The sequence below is a fragment of the Camponotus vicinus genome, unplaced genomic scaffold (assembly GCF_025532165.1).
Source record: "Camponotus vicinus isolate PSW18456_S1 unplaced genomic scaffold, iyCamVici1.0 SCAF_10, whole genome shotgun sequence".
Lineage (NCBI taxonomy): Eukaryota > Metazoa > Arthropoda > Insecta > Hymenoptera > Formicidae > Camponotus > Camponotus vicinus.
In genome coordinates this window covers 1,876,864-1,900,012 of record NW_028141946.1, presented here as the reverse complement: position 1 = coordinate 1,900,012, position 23,149 = coordinate 1,876,864, and the positions used below count along the sequence as shown (strand labels likewise).

Sequence of the window (23,149 nt, the reverse complement as noted above, 5' to 3'; positions counted from 1 at the left end):
TTTCTTGTCGGTTTTTATGAAATCTATCCGCAACGTTTAGTTTGGTGCCTCATTAAAAATTGGAAATTCCCGTTACAGAATTGGAATTTAACCCAGATTTGCCTGGAAACGATATTTTTGGTAGTGATTTAATGACAATCGACATACATTGCTTGAAATCGAATTATAAAAAATTCATTAAATATTTTTTAAGAGAAGATATATTTTCTTCTTTTTGTTAAGAATATTTTTCCACTAATATCCGTATTAATATCTATATAATAATTATATTAGTATTATCTTAATGATGAAAATATTTAATAATAAAGTGAAAATGGATATAATAGATAAATTTCATTTTTTCAAATATATAAATTTAAAACAGTAAGTTCTTGCAGACTTTTTTGATAAAAATTGTGGTTACAAACAAGTATATTTGTTAATTCTGAATTAATTTAATTTTTGGTCTCTTTTAAGAAACCATTTGCAGGTACTGGATGTTCCACCATTTCACCATATTATCATTAATTTATATTAAGATAAGTGTATATGCAATGTAAGAAAATACATGTGCGTAAATTTTGATACATTTGAAAAACTCTCTTTTGTATTATTCTTAATATTATGTGTTATGAATGTATGAATATAACGTAAAATATGTGAGTAATTAAAAAATTCGAGACAAATCGAATGGGTACTCTGATATCAGTAAGATGTTTGCAAATTATTGAAATGTTACAGAAAAATTAATTGATTGAATGATGATAATTTTTTATTTAATATTACTAATTTAATATTTTAATTGAATTTTTTTTAATCTCGCTGTTATCAGGTTTGATTTGTCTCGAGCATATTTGGTACCCTAAAATTATTTATACTCACATATTTAATCAAGCAACGATAAAAGCGCATGTATTTTATTTTCGTTAAATATACTCGATTGTAACCACGTGTACGAAAATCTCACGTTATATCCAGTCATATTTTAATACAAAAATATTAGATATTTCTTAAAGTGGAAGAACATGTTTCTTTTTATGCGAATTTTAATCTCATATATTTAAAATGATGACGATGGTAACAGTCATTAATTCGCTACCGAAATCATTGTTATCGGGAGCAATCAGGAGGATCGGGAATTCGTTCCTTCTTGTAGCGGGATTTCTGACGTTCAATGAATCACTTAACTTTCCTTTATGGATCGATACCACGAGACCCGAAATAGAAATAAGACAAATTGAGGTCGCTTTCCACCTTAAGGATCGTTCTTCTCTCTGTCAGATATTAACCAGTGTATCACTCGGCAGAGGGATCTTGATCTGGTCTAATCGTTGGGCCAGTTATCCTTCGTTGAACGTGGCGATAACGCGATTATTTTATTTTTTTATCTAATTATAAAGTTTATTTTATCCTATTTGCAACTGTCCACGAAACAAAATATATATCTTATTTTTGATCGTGAAATTTTTACATGAAATGGAACATTAAAAAAAATCGAGCATTAGATTTTGCATCCGTGTTTGATTGCTCATATTACAATTGCTCTCATTATAATTGGAATTATAAAATGCGCCTCTGTCGCAATTTTTATTAGTAAATAGTAAAAAAAGTTTATTAGTTTTATTAGTAATTAGTAAAAAAAGTTTAATAGTAAAATGATAATAATTATATTGCGCGCGTACGTGTGATTATTGTAGAAATTACGTGTATTGTAATTATAATTACCGTAAATTTTTTCATTTATACATTTGCGTGTGCATTCGCGAAATTTAAATCGCGATTTATCTTCTGATTTAATTGTTGAGTAACATCGAAGTCGTCAAATCTACCTTTCGTCATCGTTTATCTACCTTTTCGCGCTGTCGGCTATTTTCTTTAGAAAGTTTCACAAAATGTATTAAAATTCCAGATACTCTTTCTTCATTGAAAAAAACATAATCGATAAATTTATTAATGATTCTTTTGGTCGCGATAAACTGTCAACTACGTTTGATGATTGAGGATGAAAATTTTCTAATAAATTTTACATTGTACGTATTTCGGACAATTTTGTGTAATATAATATAATAAAATATTTTATATATGCGTTCTATGTAAATATGTAACGATTTTATATATTATGTATCATTTATATTGCGTATCACTTTATGTATCATTTATATTGCGTATCACATTATGTATCATTCATTATGTATCGCGTTTATTATATATTATGTATTATTATGCATTGTATGTATATTTTGAATTTAATTGTATTGTTAATATTGTAACTACATTTATATTTTATATATTGCACATTCTATTTTGAGAGGTAAAAAATATCTTTAAAATGAAATCATGCCTCAAGTTATGCTGTTAAAAATTATAATTTAAAAAGAAATTAAAAAAAATTTTAATAATAAAGAAAAATAAAATAAAAAAAAATAAAAAAATATTCCTCCTCAATGTATCTCCACTTTAACGAAGGCATTCGCCGGGTGAGGAGGTTTGAGTACTCTAATGAACTTGAGAGCTATGCCGGCGGCATCATAGGCCGATATTCATATAGTCCATATTTCTTATATTTAAGATCACCTTAAGTATGATCTTAAATCGCATCTTAAGATTCTTAGCGAATAAAGTGGCCATATAACAGTTTCAAACTTTCTGACAATCTTAAATATGAGAACGGACTCTATGAATATCGGCCATAATTACCGGTAGGGCCACTCATGCCGGACAGGTCGAAGGGAAAGAGTCAGACAAAGAGAGATACAAAAATTATATATTAATATTATTTGAATAAAATAGAAGTAAAAGAGAAAGTAATTGAGAAAATAGAGAATAGAGGTTCAGTGATTTTAACATCTTTTAAGAACGCCTGAAGAAAAATAGCCACAGAAAGATCGAAGATACTCAAATATGATCACGTCACCCAAGCTTATTGCATAAAGAGCGTTGCAAAATAGATAAATAAATTAAAAGAATTTAATATCGCTCTATATTTTAAGATATTTAATATTGCTCTATATTTTTTTATCAGTTGCTAGAAAAGCAAAGTACTTTTAAATAATCCGAGAATAATAAAAAGTTTTAACAATTTATTTTGAAAGAGAGAAACTCGCGTTATTAAAATGTCCTCGGAAGAAAATCTCATTTCTTATGACGAAATGATATACTCTTATCTCGATCATATGTATTATTGATGTACTTTTATCTCTTCAGAGATATTATCTTATCTCTACTTATTCTCAACAAACATGTTTTTCCGGATACTTAAATGTAATGTGTCTATGCCAGTACATAAGATAATTCAAAATAATTTCTGAATCAGACGTGACTAATAATCACGTCTGATTCAGAAATTATTTTGAAATATAAAAATTAAAACAATAACGCGACATTAATAATTAAAAATATATATTAAAGATTTTATTATCTTATACTTTGAAAACTAATCAAGTTCTGGTGAAAATTTTATTTCTTATCCATTGTGTAAAAATTAAATAGTATCGAAATAGTATGGAAAGGTGCTAAAGGGACAATAGAAATTTTGAAATATACTCGTAACATTTATTCTCCAATTTATTAACATCTTGTACGTGTGTATATGTGTATGTGTGTATATATCTGTTGTGTGTGGATGCAACCACGTGTACTTGTAAGCGTGTATGTCACTATTTCCATCGCCTTTGCTGGTTTTTTTTCCTTTAACACTTCGGATAACATTTTAACTTATTGTATTACGCTGCCCGATAAACGCTCTATTCGATATCGATCGATCGATCGTGCGCTGATCGGCAGTCGGGTGGATTTTCGATCGATCTCTGGTAAAAAAAGAGCCATCGACGTCGAACAGAACATTTGTTCGGCTTTCGAGTTTTATTCCGGTGACCGACAGAACGAGGTTCGTGTTAACATTATTTGTTGAACATAAATTCAATATGTTGATTCTATCTGTTTCTCTAGTTGGTTTTTGCAATTAGTTGGATCGAGTGACGTTCGATTTGATAATGGCAGCAGATAATATTCCAACGAAAAAAAATGAGAGAGAAGTCAAAGTTTACATTCCTTCAACAAACTATTAATATAGTCTTATGCAATAGAAAGCTGAGTTAAATATATTGCGAAGGATAAAAATAAAGAATTTTTTGATTTAAATAAATTATGTTTGATGAATTATGCTGATATTTGGATAGAATTTCATTAGCCATATGATTCACCAATTTCCACCATATATTGCGCGTCATTTTAACTTTTTTTACGATATATACGACGATAAAATATATATACATACATATACATTCTTCTATAAATTCTATAAATTATCGTGTATTGTGTGGCAGTTAACATATTACACGTCGATTGCTTTATCAAAACACCCTTTGCTTTAAGTTTTCTTTTAGTTAACTCTATCACTTTCCTATTAATATATATATGTGTGTGTTTTTTTACTACACTCTTAAAAAATACTTTTTTGGGAAAATATATTTTGTAAATATCTTACAGTTTTATCTCTTATAGGAATAATAATTGTTAAATATTTTTGAGTGAAAATGAGAGTTATATTTTTAATTTTAGAATATTTTGCATTTGTTTGTTCAGAGATTAATATATATATTTTATAATTATTAAAATATAAATGTATACGTTAGAGTCAATATGTTTAAACACATTCTTTTTACAAAAATAGGCCCAGCTATATTAAAATACATTAGACGGAAAACACATAAATGCACAATAATATTACAATTTAATTCGAAATAAAAAAATTAAATATTATTATGTATGATAAATTATTTCTGTTTTTTCGAAATTACTACTTCGACAATAGCTTCAAATGATAAAATTCTGCACAAAATTTTAATATTACGTGTTCAAACGTTATATACATTTTTTTTATTTTAATGTTTTCTGATTTATTCTTGCGTATTAAAAAAATAATTGAATTAAATATTATACTTGTTATAATTAAATAAAAAAACTTTGTATTTTTAAAAATTATAAAAAATTATTATATAAATATTGTTTGAAACGAAATATATCGCAATCGAGAAATACAGCGAAACGTAATATATATTTATATCTATTTTCGACATCGTCACTCGTGCCAAATTGTATCAAACACACCATCACCCCGTTGTGTCGGTCGACGAAATATATATCTCTATACCGTTTTTGAGGCCGTTGCTGTACGCTGGTTTTCGTTATCATTTGTCTCGCGCACCCTCGCCAAGCCCACGTCACGTTCTCGCAATTAATACGGTTCGCAATGGAACTATTTACAAAACGAAACACTTAACGACTGCGCCTGCATTTAGTTTATTGCGAGCTAAATTTTCAAGTCGTCGGTTTTTGTTCCTTTTCCTTGTTCTACGATAACGCAATTAATGGGCTTATGTAACACGTGCATCCTCTCATTACTAGCCGACGTTCGCACGGATTCTCACATCACCGAATTTCAGAATTGCGGCTTCTGAGGGACCCTTCTTGAGTTCTAGATTAGTGATTTAACTGAAATTTCGTTTCTAGAAAATGATGCACGTTTCAAAGACGCACGTTTGCATTTCGCTAACTATAAAACTAAATTTAAAATCGAATCGTTATGTCTCCTTTGTCTCATTTTAATTTTCTTGGATGTAATTAGCAAATTTAATAGAATTGATAGATTGAATAATCTTTAACATATATTATTACAATAATATTTTTCAGATAGTTAGTGATTCGGCGTGTCTAATTTAAAGAGAAATTTAAATTTATTTAAATTTAAATTTATTTCCTTTTTAATTAATTATTTTCCTTTAATTAATTTTATATTATTTTCCTTTTTAACTAATTTTATCCTTTTTTATTTTTCGAAACATTCTACAATACAACATGAAGCGTATAATGTCATGTAAGAAAATTTAAATTATTTTTCCGAACAATATATTTACAGTGATTGAAAAATGCCTCTTTATCATTTCATATTTACACTTGGCTTAAATTAGCGTTACAAACATGCGTCTCGTGCACCTATGTGAGAGTAGTGAGCGCTTAAATGTAATCAGACACGAGTCGCAAAGATAGAGTTTTGTTTTTGTAATAATGGGTAGAGCATACTTTTTGGAAGGAATGAAATGAAAAACTTTAGACAAGGCTGTTACATGTTTCACTAAAGAATGGCGAAAGAAGACGCACCTGACCAAGTTTAAACCTGAAGAGATTTATAATAGATAAAAAATATGAATTTTCGTGTACATATACAAAATGTAGCAGAAAGGATACAGTATAGTATTTTTTTCACAAAAATTGAAAAAATTGCCAAAGCTTTAAGTTATATTATCTGTATTATATATACAGGGTGAGTCATTTATACACATTATTCATTCACTATTAAGTTTTTTTAAAACGAATTTTTTAAAGGTGGACATGAATAGTAAAAAAGCTGTTTAAGAGAACACTATATCGTGATAATTCTATTTATGTGTAATGATTCACCCAGTATATATCGAAAATTATGTCAATCATGTATATTTGAAACGTAATATTTATCAATATATTGGATTTTAATATTTCTTTCTCACATTATTTAGAGTCAACTCAAACGCTTCTTATAAATTTATAGAAAGAAAACGCCGATAAAAAAATATATAATTGATATCAGAGCAACTCATTAAACTCAAGATAATTTTCAAAATATATATAATTAAGCGAATAAAGATATTAATTGAAGAAGACTTTTTGTCAACTTCTATAAAACTTTACTTTGGCACAATCCATATAATAAATGGATCTAACGAAAGAAATATTAAGAATCAATAGAGAAGAGTATCTGTTGATTGATATCACGCAACGAGATCATAGTAAAAATAATAAAATAATTTCTTCTTAAATAATGCTGTCTTCGCGAATTAATTACTCGAAACTTAAATAATATTTTTAATAGAAAATTCTGAAGAGATAATTCTGATTATTACTTTTAACGATGAACGTCCTTGTCGATATCAATCAACGGGAAAAGAATGCGATATTCTAAAATGAGGAATCCGAGTTGAGAGAAGTACAGTCATGTATATAGAAATGCTTAGTGAGTCTAGACGCGAGTTGTAGTAACGGCTCCTTACTCTTAAAGTATCTAATGTCGAAGAGTAGAAAAATTATAAAAGTACGAAGGTCTATAATCGTTAATATGAGAGAGGTTCCGTGCGACCGCACCACTGCGGTTCTTCTTTTTTCATCTATCTATCTTTAGAAAATATATACGCGTAATGTAAAATACTGTTTTCGAACAAAGCGCTATTCTCTTGAGCCGAAACGATCGATTGAGAGATGTAGTTATTTACCAATAGCAAGTGGCTGAGATTCTCGTTTCACTACGGATAAATTTAAAAAGGCTTTAAGCAAAGAAAATCTGGAATTTAGACACAACGGAAGATTTCACGACAATTCTATAATTACGATGCATCTTTCGTCTATTGTAATTACTATTTTCTATTTTCCTTCATTTTCTACTTCGTAAAATTATTTCAAATGTCTCAGCTAAAAAGGTGAAATCGAATCTAAAAAGAAAACGCGTAAACTTTTAGAACGATCAGATTTCCTGGCGACGTCGCGCGGAAACACTCCTAAGAAGGAGTCAATATACGAGGGAAGAGAGATGTTAAGGGAAAGAGTGACCGATGAAAGGATAGTCAGAAGAAAGTGTATATTTTTCTAAACGACGATGGAAGAAGTGCAGCAGAAAGGCACCGAGAGAAGGTTCACGTGGTTGTACGAACGTTGTAGAACGCTAAAAATCAATCGACACACGAACTCCCCGTGTACAGTCTCTAAAAAGTCTCTCGCATACTCTCTCGCCCCCGCCCCCCTCTTTTTTTTATATACATATACACATGCATATATACGTCCCGCCCGCCTAAAGTCGCGCTAAACTACTCGGCACGCACTCACGCACGCATCCACTCACGCATTCATTCGCGCGTATATGTCCGCATGCACGTATCATGTATTCTCGGCTCTTTCTGAATCTTATACTTCAACTAGACACTGTTTGATTGTTACATTTTGGCAATTCGGCAGCACTCGCGAAGTTTTCAAGCTCCTTGTCTCGCGACTACTGGAGCGACGTGCTGCACGTCACGCGCCGCTGAAAATATTGTTCCCTGTAGATGAAAGTCTGATAAAAATAGCGATTTATACTTTATTCTTTGCTTTATACTTTAATCGAGGAATATAATTGCGCAGAAACTAGCCTCGCTATTTCAAAGTGAGATTTAACAACCATAGCCGATTCCATGTTAGATATCTTGCGTTTTCTCTTGAAAAATTTTCAAACATATTTCAAATAGAATAGACAATAAATATGACAATAAATAGAAAATAAATGATAATAATTAGACAATAAATATAAAGAGAGACTCTAAAAAAATAAATAATATACATCACAATAGAAAAAACGAACTAATGATGGTTTAACGCAGAAAAGGCGCAAATAAAAAAATGAAATCTTTATTAAAAAATTCTTTAATTAAATGTGTTAAATTAAAAGATTTTTTAAACGAAGATTTTTGTTCTTTTATTTGCATTCTGTTTCTTGCATTTAGGCTCTTATTAATTCATTTTTTCTTATTTTGTTGTACAAAGATCAAGAAAGATTTTTTGTCTAATAATTATCATTATTTCGGAAAAGTAATATTTATGAACTTTCAAGAATTTTGATCGGAACTGCATTCGTCAGCGTGTTAACGTGTAGCAAAGCGCACCTTCCGCGTTAATAATTCTGTTTTATTTTCCTACAGCTGCGTTCGCGAAAACTTCGCCCCCTGTCACTTTCTCGCGACGTGAATCGCAAGCGAATTATTGGCTCTTTGTACGCATATATGTATATATAACAATGATTCAATAAGGCATACGTATCCAATTAAGGACTTCTCCCTATTCGTCATGAAACTTTTATCGATTGTACGTGTATCCCTAAAAGTTTGGACGCTTCTCTCTCTCTCTTTCACTCTTTCGAGAAACTTTCTTGTAATCTCTTAGGTCCGCAAAAGATTGACGTTTTCACTTAATGGTCGAGAATAACGGATAGCCGTATATAAATTACTAAAGGGAATTACACGAGTATCTGTAGTCGCCCGAGTATACATTCTCTCGTGCTTCTTGCGTTAGCGGTTTGTTGGATTCATACCTCCGGGGCAAAGTTTGGAACGCAGCCAATGTAATATAAAGTCTCTTCTTCGCGTAGATGACGTTAGAGTCTCGCTCCCCAGTTTTTCTGTCAATCGGGGAAAGGGATTTTTTTTTTCGCCGTCGTAAAACGCACGATCGTATATGTACACCTATCTAAAAGTAACGTTCGCAGAGCACTGCGTGCGTCGGCACCTCTGTTACATTATAATATATATCTCTTCATTTTATCCCCATTTTTATTATATAATAACTTGTCGGTTCGTCTCTTATTCATCTACTATACAAACTTCTGGCTAGAACAACGGTAGATAGTCCTCATGCGCTCGTTTTGCTTTTACGTAAATGTGTTTTACTGTATATTTTTTTCTGCTCTTATTTTTATTCATTTATCTCATCATGTGCCTGGAGGGGTTTCGCCGGCAGTGATATTAGCTTCCGCGGTAAAGTCTCTGGGATGATAGAGATAGAGGGATATTACGGGCCCCCTTTGATTAAACTACATTTTGTCTTCTTACCGAAAATAGACGCTTGACGCATATAAATTGCTCTCATCAACGATAAATTTCTCCCCATTATTATTTCTCTCTGCCCCCTTTCTTTGTTTTCTTTACATCGTCCTAAAATCTTGATAAATTCGATTTTCTATCCCCAGCGAGCTTTTCGTTAGCTAATATCACTGAATTGACAACAGATGCGAAGAACGAAAACAATTTTCTATATAGTTTTCCTCAGAGATAATAAGTTTCTCCCTAAGTTTTTCTTTAAGATGATATATTACAGGCCTGATTACGGGGTATTTCTGCGTAAATATCCAATCGATCGATATTCTAGCTTGATAGTAATTTGCTAAACAAACTTTGCGCGGTGCAACTGATAAATAAAATAGAAATCTTTCTCTGCGACCGATGATTATCCTGTTTCCGGTTCCCCTCCATCGAGCACGGTTTATCTATCGTACGCAAGAGGGTTATAGACACGTACACGTACACCCAAAACCTTACAGAGCTTACAAGATTACACGAAATAGAAATACGTTTTGTTTTTCCACGCATTAGGGAGACATCGGACGCGAAACCGGCGAATCGGCGATTTCCCGCCCGGAAAATCGCGGCATTGAAGATCGATTCGGCGATTTCGCGTCCGAACGAGAGCGCGTGTCGCTTCCGTTTCTCACGCTTCCCCTCCCCTACGTTTCTCACTCTTTCGTTTGCTCTCGCGTTGACAGCATATTACACTGCCGTACAATCGAGTGTCACGCGCACGCATTATTATTGTTTTCGCGAGAAGCATCACGATCAGTCCAACGAGAGCTTGATTATCGTCGCGCTTGTATAAAAATAATTCCCTATCTCCCCCGCGACATCGTCGATCGGTGCCCCCTCGTCGCGGTTCCTTCGACTGTCTCCTGAGTTTCTCGCCTTCACGCTGATCGATTGGAACACGAGATTCTCCGCTCGTTTCTCGGATTTTTTTTTTGTGCGATATATATAATAGATCACCCTGCGTTTCCTGCGAATCCCAGATTCGGTTGCTCGAAAATCTTGCGATTTCTCTTGATCGGCGTCGCAGGCGCCAATTGAATGTCCAAGCGAGGAAGTGCATTTGCTTGCTTTCGTTGTTAAATGAATCACGAATGTGCGTCGATGCGTGTCTTGAGGAATGCTTGTTGTATGAAGAGATGCGGCTGAGGAAAATAACGGAGCCGCTTGATTTTCTTCGAGAGAAATGAGATCGCGATAAAGTATGATTTCAGATAAATCTGCGCGTCGCAATGCTGGTGGCTACGGGTCCATATAATTAAACTGAAATGTCAGATAAATCCGCCATTGTACGTATTGTTCGCCAACTTGTCTTGGAAAGTAGACGGGCGTAAAATGCGTCGATAGATAAAATCTTAGGTAGATTTTGCGAGCGTCTTCTTGCTGCGGGTTCTTGAAACGGGCGAATAATCTGACCCGAGTTCAGATCGGTTACTACAGAGAGTGTATACTATACTGTCGACGTGAAATTCGTTTCGATCCAGACCGCCTTAAGATGGGTTTGCTCCGGTTCCGGCTATGACCCTCGTCGCCGTAATATCGAAAATCTCCGATATTTCCCCGCGTTCGAGCGAAAATGCTTCTCGTTCTTCCACACGTTTCGTCCGTTTTATGTTCCTCTTCTCCGTTCTTCGTCCATCATCGGTTAACTTTCTTGCTTCTTCTTTATTGCATTTTTTTACGATATCTGATAGTATAATGCTTGTTTTTTAATTTTATTGCATCAGAAATTTTTGAAACAATTTAATATCGACGATCGCTGCGTTATAGTTGAAATCTTCTACGGTGAATTCCACGTTTGAAATATATTTAATGACGAAAAGAACCAAAGAGAGAGATTACTGTGATATGATAGGGTGGTTTAAAAGAATCGGATGACTAACGTTTTTGGGCAAATGATTTCCTCGGATATTGACATTCTGGATTTAGCTCCGTGTCTCGGTAAAAACAGGTCGAAGGACATGCTCACTATGAAAAACGCATTCTAAAAGAGCGTTTCTTGGGACCATATTGGCGGGATTGATGACAATGGCGCTGGTGGTGGTCTATGCTTCAGCTCGATCGGTGGTGAACACGGTGGAGATCCCATGCTACTCTGACTGCTACTGGTCGTCGTTGAGGCTGGTTGCGCCCTGTCATAAAAAATTTATTAATTAATGAAAGAAGAATGAAGAGAGAAGATTCTTTGACATAAAATTACAGAAGAAAAAAGGAGAAACTTAAAGTCAGAACTAGAATGAATCGAAATAATCTCTTATAATTATTGAAAAAATAAAAAAGACTCATTTGACATTTAAATCACAGAAGAAAAGAGAGAAGAGAGTTTACAACTAAATAGAAACTAGAGCGGATTAAAATTGTGATTATTGATATTTATAAGAGTTTGTTATCAATTATCAATAGCGAAGTTCGACTTCTTTTGCGTGAATTTGGATATAGCATGGCTTTGTAAAAAAAAAGTTATTTCTCTCTTCGTTTGAAAATCCGCAAGTGAGAATTTACCTGGAGGTTTCGACGGCGGCACTGATGGTCAAACATTCTTGGCATGGTTTGCTACCGGCCCGTCGCCTGGGCACGCAGCCCGTGCATCCGTCCCACTTGTCGAGGGTCCGCTTTTTCTTAGAAGGCACCCGCAGGAAACGTCGACAGCTCGGCCCGGGCGCGTCCGAGTCCGTGGAGAAACCCGAGACCTCGTCCTCCGTGTCGACGCACTGCTCCTCGTCCTCGTTCTTGAGGAACACGGAATCAGAGCCGAGCGATCTGGAGTCCGGATCGGGCGGGTCCACGCTGCCCATCGATGCCAACGGCGCCCGTCTGCCCGATGACCCCGCCATAAGGTTGCCGACCGCACCGGCATAAAGACCGACCTCGCTACCGCACGGCGATAAATCCGGAGTTGGCTGTATTACCTGATCATAATGCAAGTTCTCGATCAATTTCAGGTTTGTCGAAATAATTTCTTTTTATTATCGTTACGATAGAATTGCAACGATAGCTAATCAAATTATGTTAGCAAGCTCATATAAAAATAATAATAGAATAGAGACCAAGAAGGGAGATCAGACGAGGAATGCAATTTATTTTTCAATATCCGCGGTCGAGAAAAGGATCGTCGATCCTTTCCCGGAAAGAAAAGCTAAGATCATCTCGAAAGAATCAAATATATGCGATTGCGAATACCAAGTCTACCTGAATATCAATGGGGTAATATAAGTCCCATGGTTCATCGTAGGTTGCGTGACGCGGGAAGGATGGAGGTGGCGGAAGGCACGGCATTACCATGGCTGAACCCCTTCGTTCCAGATAACTACTTCCAGTGCTGCTACAGGTGACCGAGCTACATCTTCTGTGATCGACGGGGAGAGCCAACCTCGGTTGCCTGATTGGCGGTGCCAGCAGGGCGTCGTATCCACCTCCGACCGAAGCGAAGCGAGGCGCCACCACGGGTGAATGAGACTGGTTTATCTGGTTTAAACAGAGTTTCTATCTATTATCCGATTTCACAAAAGGACGAATTAGCAGTCAATTACACACAAATTACAAGAATATCTTGGATTTCAGGTAGAGAAAGAGAGAGAGAGAGAGAGAGAGGGAGAAAGAAAGAAAGAAAGAGAACGTGTTCCATTTAATAGATCGGTGATATATTTCTTGATCATTTCTATAAGTATATATTTAAGCTATTATAAAATATATATTTAAGCTATATTATATATACCTCGACGCACAACGACCTTCTTGGACCGCGACCCGGTCTGGGTGGTAACCTGGCAATTGCCTCGAGAGCGGCAGCGAGTGCTCGTTCCTCGGCTTCGGCTTCGGCGACCGCTGCTGCTGCCGCCGCGGTTAATGCCGGGTCCTCCAGTTGTTTGCTCGCTTTGCACCTAAATAAAAATAAATATATAATAATAAATATATAAATTATATTTTCAATCAAATTACATTTTAATATCGACAATGGAAATATCGGGAATGTACTATATTTCCTGTCTATAATAATTTATTTTTTTTAAACAAAAATATTGAGATTATTTGATATTTTTTTAACTAACCGCGTTCAAAAAGAAACAACTTTTTTACGAATCGTATTTTATATCGATAAATAGATAACAATAAATAAAATCAATAAAATCAATAATCAAAGAGAAAATTTAATTTTAGATAAACAGTATCTTTTTTTATTTGATAACATGTATAATCATTGAATATTAAAGCTACAAAGATATATCGGCATAATATATTAAAGTTAAAAATACATCAATTACAAGCATACACATATAAGTATACAGAAAATAATTTTTTTTAGTTTGATATTTTTGGGAATAATTTATTTTTTAAATTAATCACTCAATTATCGCGTAAATTAAGGTAGAACAAAAGCTATTATTTGCGACTGGCATCACGCTTGCGAAATGTTGGAATTAATAATCACCTGCTCTTGTAAACTACCAGTATCACCATTAAACTGAAGAAGCCGCCGAGGGTCGCGGCGATCCGTACCCCCGTCATGACATCGTACGTTTTGTAGAATTCGATTTTGAGCTGTTCGCGCTCGCTCAGAGTCGGCGTTGCATCTGGCAGGAACGTCGTCGGATCTGTCGTCGTCGTCCCTGTCACGTTGCTGCCGACACTCCCCATTCCTGCAGATCAAACAGATTCACTTACGTTACTTACGCACGAATGAACAGCATACGCACGTTTTGCGGACTGGAAGTGAATGCTGATTGTCTGGAAATTATGTTTGAGACGAATGCGCGACGTCTGTAAATTGTCTGCGAACATTTTCGAAAAGACAAGCTCTTCAATTCTAAAGTTTGCAAGAATCCTCCCGTAAAGTGAGTCTGCGTTTTGCGAGAATGCAGTATAGTGGATGAATGGTCTGGTTTTTCATCTGCTTTGCTTTTCAATTTGATTGTAAACTGGCGGCGATGACGAAGGAAAACAAGATGTTGCATGAAACAGGCATGAACAAAGGAAACTGAACTGCTTTTGTGAATATTTTCGGGAGGGTAAACGCATGAACCGTAAATCACAACGAGAATTTTTGTTTACCGAACTGTGTCGGCCAATGTACTCTGGCTGGGCTCGAAAATGGACTGACGGCGCTGAATTTCCTGGAACAGAACGAAGGCGCGCCGTCAAAAGGGGTGCTTTTGGCAAATTCACCCAGCAGGATTTTGCATTGTTTCAAAAAATAAAAAGGAGGCAAGATCAGGCGCGAGGAAAATTTATGTAGAAAGAAGACCAGGAAAGAGAGCAAGAGAAAGAGTTTAAAGAAAAAGGAGAAGAATCGCATTGAGCAACAGTCGACGGAGAAGATGAGGGAATGATACACATTGTTCTCTTTCCCTCTTCTTTTCTCTCTCTCTCTCTCTTTCTCTCTCTCTTTCTCTTGTTGAGCTTGGCCGGCTAGCATTATGTACGTGGAGACGGTTGTAGGTTCATGTATTGATTCTACCTTCGCAAGCCTACCTCCAATGGTTAGAAACGATGAAGCGGCATCTGAACGAATTTATTAAGCCTAAAATTTGTTATCGTTTATATCATTCAACTTCTTGGTAGTCTAAAATTATAGCTCGAGATATATCTAAATTGAGTACTGTTTGCGGATGGGAATAATTAAAAAAGATTCAAGGTAAAGATTGACGTTTTCAAGCGTAATTTGTCTCGTCGTTGCTGGAACGCGACGCCGTCTGTCGTTGACGAAACGATTATCATGAATATATAATATGGAAAGCTAGAGAGTCATTTTCTAAAATGGATGGAATTTCTTTTAACAAGAACGAGAGAATGGTTGTTCCTTGATGCAATTGCTTTCAATTTTCGCGATCGTCGAGTCGCAAACTCGGGCAAGACAGGTTTTCATTCAAAGAAAACATAGGAGATGTAATTTAATGACGCAAGAGTGTGCGGTTGAAAGCTCGATAACTTCAATATTTCAAATCACATGGAGAAATATCATTCAATATTTCAAATCACTCGAAATATCGGGCTTTTAAGACTGAACATTTGAATGGAATTTAATAATAATAAGCTTCTTCGTTTGACTAATGATTTGATAAATAGATAGCAATTGACGGAAGATAACGTCGCTCTTGAAACCTCGCCTCCTTCCATTGATTCAACGTCCTTAATCACTCGGGTTAGGTCGAGTTAGGTCAGACGACAACCTGTGGATGCTCCACGTTCGAGAAGATTGTTCCATGTGCTCTCACCAGCCGTATCCCCGTAAAATTAACGGCGCGGTAAATCCCCTAGGGAGTTTCAACCTACAGAATTCTCGCCACGTAACAAGAGCTATTTACTATTTGCCGCACACAAGACGACCGACAAGGAGGGTTTTACGCAGCGCGACGTGAAATTACAGCCGCGACATTATTTCCGTTAAAATTTCCTGTAACCAGTACATTTTCTCTGTATCTCTCTTGTTATTACATCGCTTGTTAATAATTGTCGCTCGATATATCAGAATGTTCCAGTCAAAACGATTTAGCAAGGCACTTTTTATTTATGGATTTTTGGATTGAAATTAATATACTTTTTAAAAAGAAAAAATGTGTCAAAGAATACTTCGCACGCACATTTTTTTCGTAGTTTTCGATTTTTTGTTGATTAGATATTTCTGCAACTAATTCTAAAAAAAAAAATACAAGTCCTCTTCTTTTGTGTGATTAATTTTTAATTTATGAATTAATCACGGAGATATTTTTGAATGGAAATAATTGAAAATTTGCGAAATAATTTTACCTGATATTTTCTCATCAAGAAAAGATCGATACCAAACCGAAATCTAGAGATGGAAAAGTTAGGTCATATCAGGGATGTGGAGGGTGAGAAGCATGAGAAGTAAGCACTTTATTATACGAAAATTCATCTCTTGGGGAGGTTCATGCATTTTTCATTATTCTAAAATTAATTTCTTGAAGAGTTCGTGTATTTTACACGCCGCGGGTTCGCGTAGCGGAATAAATTTTTTCGTCCATAATTTGCATTCATAATTGACTTTTTTTTTCTCTCTCATTCGGCAAATGGTTACAAAGTTATTTACCCAGGCAATTCTATGCGATCCCACGCGCGAGATTCAACGCCCTTGCATCACACTTTTAATGCGCGCATCGAAGTGCATAACGAGCGATTGAGCGATATCGACTTACGCGTTACCCGTTATGCGTTCTCTAACGATCGCGACCTGCATCGTCGAATGAAATTTTGACGGGAATTACCTGGGGTAGATTCTGCGCGCATGTGCTATTACGCGGCATTAAATTTGCGTACAATGCAGCCCGAGAGTCTACCAGAATAGCAGAGGGTATAATATGTTAGATGGTTGAGGTATATATACATATATATTATAACCAAACGCGCGTTTGTACGTACCAGCAAATATACCGAGACCGTCGTCGTTCAAAGAAAGTAGGCTAATCTGCGTCCTCCTATCTCCCCTTCTCATCATTTCACATCTTAACGACAGTCGAAGTGATTCGAGTTTGCGGACATTTTCGAGAATCGTTTCGTCCGACTTAAAATTCAGCGCTCATCGCGATTACCAGCTTGTTCCACAGTGAAATCGCAGCTAAGGGATGCTTGCCCGAGTTTCATTTTAAAAACCCGGAGAATGTATAAAAGCGTTCCATTTGTGCCTGGCGAGAGAATATTTTCAGATCTTGAATTTAATTAAATAAAATTTGGATAATTATTCTCTGAGACTGAAATGGGGAAAATTCCAACATTAGAGTAGATTAGATTGCATTGGCAAGGATAATTTTATGTACAATATGCACGGAAATATTGTTTAAATTAAATTAGAAAAAAGGTAAATTGTCTTATTTTTCTTTATCTTGATATTCATGCGTTTCACCGCGCTTACTGATAAAATTATCGACGCTGAATAGCCTTTTGAGAAGCTTTTTTTATTTCGTTGGAAGATTATAACTCTCTTATGTACAAACACGCACAAATTTTTCAATTGCGAAAGCAGCCATGTCAATTTAATCCCTTACACACGTATTCATCCGTAGAATTGGGCATTATTGGAATAAATTTTTTTTAGTCGGTGACTTTTAGATAAAAAATTTTATTCGCGAAAGAGACGAAACTTTTACGAAGTTGCGTGCCGAAAGGTCTCGTCGCGGTGGAAACGTAACTTTCTGAAACGCAAATTTGCGTTAACTTTCGCGAGCGCGACGTCCAAGGCATATCGACGTCCGAAAACTTGGTCCTGGTGAAAAGAAAGTTAGATGTGTGCGCAGGTAACTTTTAAATATTCCGCGAAATTGCCGCGTTGACACGTCAAATATCGCGGTGTAAAGAGAGAGAAAGGGAGAGAGGGAGGGAGAAAATCGAACATTTTTTCGTTCGATTTTTTTCGCGAAAGGATGTATCGAAGTCTTATCGCATCCTGCAAATGCCATTTTTCCTCTTTGACGTCTGGTGGGTACGCGTTATCATATTTCCACGTCGGCAAACGGTCAAAAAAGGGCTGGCGCGACATTGGGTGAAAGTGGGTCGCCCGATAATTCGTCCCCTCGAAAACACCGTTACGATATATGTATGGATTTGGGTTAACTTGGTTTCGGCGATTTTGCAGTCGTGTCGCGCGCGAATCTTCCGTTTGGGAGAGATACATGCCTGGAAACACAATATAAAATTCTTTGATAAACTTTGATAACTTCATATAATGTTTCGTATTTTTTATCGTTTAAAAATATTAAAAATTTGTTTCTTAAGTGATTTTATAAAAATACATATTTTTTTTATTTACATAAAAATATATAAAATTATAACACATATAAAAAATACATAATTATAAAATATATAAATTATAAAATTGGTTCTTTTAATAAAATATATATATGTTTTATTAAAAAAAGCGTTATGTGTTTTACTAAAGTATAAAAAGATATTATAGCCCATATAATATTTGCACGTTACATATATCATAATTTTTAGATCGTATAAATTTATCTTTGGTCTCACATTTTATTTTGTATCAAACCCCATGTCAGTCAACAACTTATCGTAATTCGTTCATATCCCGAAAGCAAATATTTTCTTTATCAGAGAGTTTTATTCAAAGTTTTAAATTATCATGTGCCAACGTTTTAAGAGCGTTATATATCTACCAATATATGATTTATATATCTATGGATTGAATACGTGATGCAATAGAGTTTTCAAATCAAAATGAAAAATAATTAAAATCTTTCTTTATTATATAAAAAATTGGACATCCTGAATACATACTATTATTAAATTAAGAAGAATGCATCTGCAACGCTGTTTGAAATTTGATGAGACTCTATTGATACATGAACGACTGAAATATTTTTCGTCGCCAAATATTTTTCGTAGGTATCACTAAAAAATATCCTAGTTTACTTACTTTGACAAAATCTGATTGCATTTGTCGATACACATATCGAACCGTTTACATATCCGACCATTTTGCCAATATGAGAGCAAAAGCTTTAAAAGAATATTCGATGAAGAGAGAGAGAAAAAGAGAGAGAGAGAGAGAGAGAGAGAGAGAGAAAGAAATGCGCGGGCTGGGGCCGATAATTCGATCTCAGGAAAGCGTTCGTCTCCCAAGAGCGTCGCGGATTTGGGTCACTGGTTTGAGGCCTGTTGAATGTCAGACCGTTCTACTGATTTTGCCGCTGCCTCGCGGATTATGATCTGATAATGTTTGCTAAACGTTTGCCTCTCGACGACGTATACAAGACATTTGAATACCGAGACTCCGGATTATGTGTGAGAGGGAAACGGAGAGAAAGAGAGAACCCTATAACAGATCAAATCGGCGGACGGATTTGCCTTGTTCCGCGATTTCCCCGTCCTGCGGAAACAACCCGCTTGAACGCCACGGAATCCAGCTTGGAGGATTTATAAATACTTTGAAAACTCAAATATATTTTCTACCTGGGGCTTTTTGCGCGAATTTCGCGGTATCAACGATCACGCTCGAGTTATTCCTAAGTCTTTAAAGAGTCCCGTGGCATTAAGATATATTCTACTTGTGGACATTTCTCGATTCGTTAATCCTTTTAGTGTCATATGAAAATGTGACGCAAAATTAGCCGAGGCTTTAATAAATTCGATATTTTTATTTATCCATTTGCATTTAAAAGAATAATCTCCATTAATTGAATGTCGCGATGAAGAGATGTTCGCCAGAAAGAATTAAAAGAATCATCAGGAACAAAGAATTACTCAACTGCGAAAAATGTGCTGTTAATTGCGTCTCATTCAGAGATGCGGATTATTGTCATATCCGAACTTCACTATTTTATCATCTCTGCAAAGACTAATTTGCGCGCAATATTATTAAGTTAAGCGGTGCATCACACTATTAAAGATTATAATTACGATATATATTATTATAAAACTAAACATATTTTTATAACAACGATAATGCACAGGAATGAATGTAAATATAATTCAAGTTTGAGATTTCAAGGAAGATATATTTTAAATAAGAAAAAACACTGTCAGTTTAATGAAATATAAAAATATAATAATAATATAATAATATATACAAAAATACTTTTTCTAAGGTTTTCTTATAATAAAATACATTTACGCGACGGAAGGAAAGAGGATATAAGGGGAAAATCGAGGTAAAGAAAGTTGAAAAGGATAGAGCTATCGATTTGGGAGAATATTTTCAGTTACTCGTAGTCGTTACGCGACTACAATATGCGTTTTCGAATAATCGTCAGGACGAATTCTCGACGAGCGTTCCCTTGGAAACGTCGAGCAGCCGGGATCGACGCGCGAAAATTTGGTAACGAGTACGTCAGCGATCTCGTAACATTCCCGGTTATGTGCAAAGCGTGTGCAAAACGGGTATAGGGTAGGGAGTAAAGAGGAAAAGGGACAGAATCAATAAACTACCCTGCCAAAGCAAGCTTCGCTCAACCGAAACGCGCGACACCTTTAACGTTCGCCTCGTTCGAGTCGTAACGTTACGATATTCTGCGAGAAATCATTAATCAAACGAATCCGCTACGAATCCGACGACCGAGTCAACGGTAGGATTTAATGCGAAAGATAGATTTATACGGATAAATAAAAATTCAATTTCGTTTTCGTATAAAGAGAGAAAATTTTCGTATAGAGAAAGAAAAGGAGAGAGAATGCTCTGAGCAAGGATGCGGACGATAATCAATCGAAATTAGACTCGCGAACAAATGCATGAATTTCATGCAATTAAATCGGAATTATATAAAACCGGTACATTGCATCGAATCAGAATTAATCTCTCGAGAAAAATGGAAATATATTTTTTCGCGACTATGCGAAGCGTGATACAGTATCCAATGAAAAAGATTTAGGAGCGAAGATTATAAAACATGGACTGTTAATTCGAACGTAAACCGACTGTGACTCCAACGCTGTATGTGTGCATCTATATATCTGAGTATGCATGTGCATGACGAAGTAAAGAAAATAAAGGATAAAGAGGACAAGGGTTGGAATCGATAAACCATTCCGCCAGCTCAAGCTCAGCCCAGTTTCACCTGAAACTTGCCGAGTTCTCTGGATAACACACTGTAATATCCATTGTATCCGATGGAAAGAGCTCTCGTGTCGCGAATCATTAAAATTTCATAGCCTGTCATGCAAGTTGGTCAGAAAGATAAGCTCTCTCTTACTTAGTGGTTACAAAATATTTTTTAAAGATAATCTTTATCGCCATTTATTTATTTCAGGATTGACATGCTTATCGTTAATATGCGTATTATTTGAAATATAATAATTGTAATTTAATATATTTTTGTTAATATATTTTGTTATTTACGTTTTTCATTATTTAGATTTATTTGCATGTCCGCATTTAACATATTATCATTACCTTTTTAATATTACACTTGCATTTGAAGACATTTATTTTAAAAAACGATGCTTTAATATATACATGTTATTTGAAAAGTTCTATCCTGTTTATTTTGTGACTAATTAATTTTTGTAGAAAAATATTTAAAAAAATCAATTTTCTTTTCAAGAACGATATATACATGAATGCAATAAATTCAATAATATTGATCAATAATATTGCTTCATCCTCTTCGTCGGAATAGTTATTATTTAAAAATCTTAAATGGAAATAAGGATTAGATATCTTTTCAAAAATCTTTTAATTTTCTTTAAAATGTGTTTGTTTTTTTTAAATTTGAATGGATATTTTTCGAAAAATGGCACTTGAAAGTTTTAAGTATTAAAAAAAACTTTTTTTGGATACGAAAAAATTTGAAATGGACAATTTAGAATACAATGTTTATTTTAGTTTTATTTATTGTAGCAAATGCCCAAAATATTCTCTGTTTGCTAAACAATAAAACAATTCTCAAAATCTTCCAAGTGCAATTTCCCAAGAAAATTCACTCAAATTAAAAAAATAGACACGATTGTAAAAAGAATCAAAAGATCTTTAAAATGATGTGTCACTTAATTCTTTTATCTCTATTTAAGTTTTTTAAAAAAGCTATGTTAACTATTCCGATGGAATGGACGGATGAAACGGCATTGTTGAATTTATCGCATTTATATGTCCTATTATATCTTGAAAATAAAATTGACAGTTTTTTGATATTTTTTTGTAAAAATTTTAATCGATCACCAAATAAACAGGGTGGAAATTTGTTAAATAAATACCATATTATGTTATATGCCAATCAAAATTATCTCCGTATATAATGTTGTATATAACGTCAATCAAAATTATCTCCGAAATATATTTTATATTTATTAAGATTGATTAGGAGGTCTTATTTTATTTAATTTGACACACACATTATTAATTATTATACTAATCTTACGTGCATGTATATAATTAAAGAAAATTAAATGATCAAAGGAGTAACTTGATTGTCCAAAGAGGATTTATATGAATAGTCAATCGAACAACCTACTGTAAAATTATGTTATTGACTCCCAGATATGTGCACGGACCCATGTATCGCCAATGCAATAAATGCCCATCGACCGGAAGTAACGGGCTGCTACAGCCAGCCCATCCTCGAGATCTCTTCCGCCCTTCTGTGTGCTCGAGCCATATTCGGTCGTAACGTTAGAGGGCCGTTTTTCCCACCTCCAATTTTGTATTCACGAATTCCTCGGCCAAGGATGTTTCTTAAATGTGTCTGAGTCCGAAGCGAAGATATATATCTCTCTCCTTCCTTCAATCTCTCTCTCGGACAAGGCAACGCAATTTCGATCGGCGCAGTTTCTTGTGCCATACACTGGCGTGCCTACTATGCACATTTCCTAACCCAGTTTAGCGGAAAGTGCGACTGGATGGGAAATATACGCGAATGCATCTTACCCGGCTCTATTATTCGATACGTTTGCGCGAAAGAATTTTTGCTCGAATATTATCCTTTGACCTACGTCTACGGATTACACCTTTTAGTGATTATATAAAGCGATGGAATTTTTTACCTTATTTTAAATTTGTGCCGAGCAAAGAGCCCTTGGGAAAAATT

The 23,149-nt window shown here is 34.8% G+C and overlaps 1 protein-coding gene across 12 annotated transcripts in view; it reads right to left on the bottom strand.

Annotated features, from left to right (window-relative positions):
• Positions 1-3,519: 3,519 nt before the first annotated feature.
• Positions 3,520-23,149, bottom strand: part of LOC145960014 (uncharacterized) — a 76,183-nt gene continuing 56,553 nt past the window's right edge. For 11 of the 12 annotated variants that reach the window (XM_083079266.1, XM_083079275.1, XM_083079271.1 and 8 more), the window contains 5 exons: positions 14,098-14,305; positions 13,384-13,549; positions 12,858-13,133; positions 12,171-12,577; positions 3,520-11,800 (listed from right to left, as the gene is read on the bottom strand). In XM_083079266.1, coding sequence (XP_082935392.1) covers positions 11,653-11,800; positions 12,171-12,577; positions 12,858-13,133; positions 13,384-13,549; positions 14,098-14,305 — 1,205 coding nt within the window. In that variant the 3' untranslated portion in view covers positions 3,520-11,652. Of the gene's footprint in view, positions 11,801-12,170; positions 12,578-12,857; positions 13,134-13,383; positions 13,550-14,097; positions 14,306-14,717; positions 14,739-23,149 lie in introns of those variants that run through there. The other variant, XM_083079276.1, reaches the window with a different exon arrangement.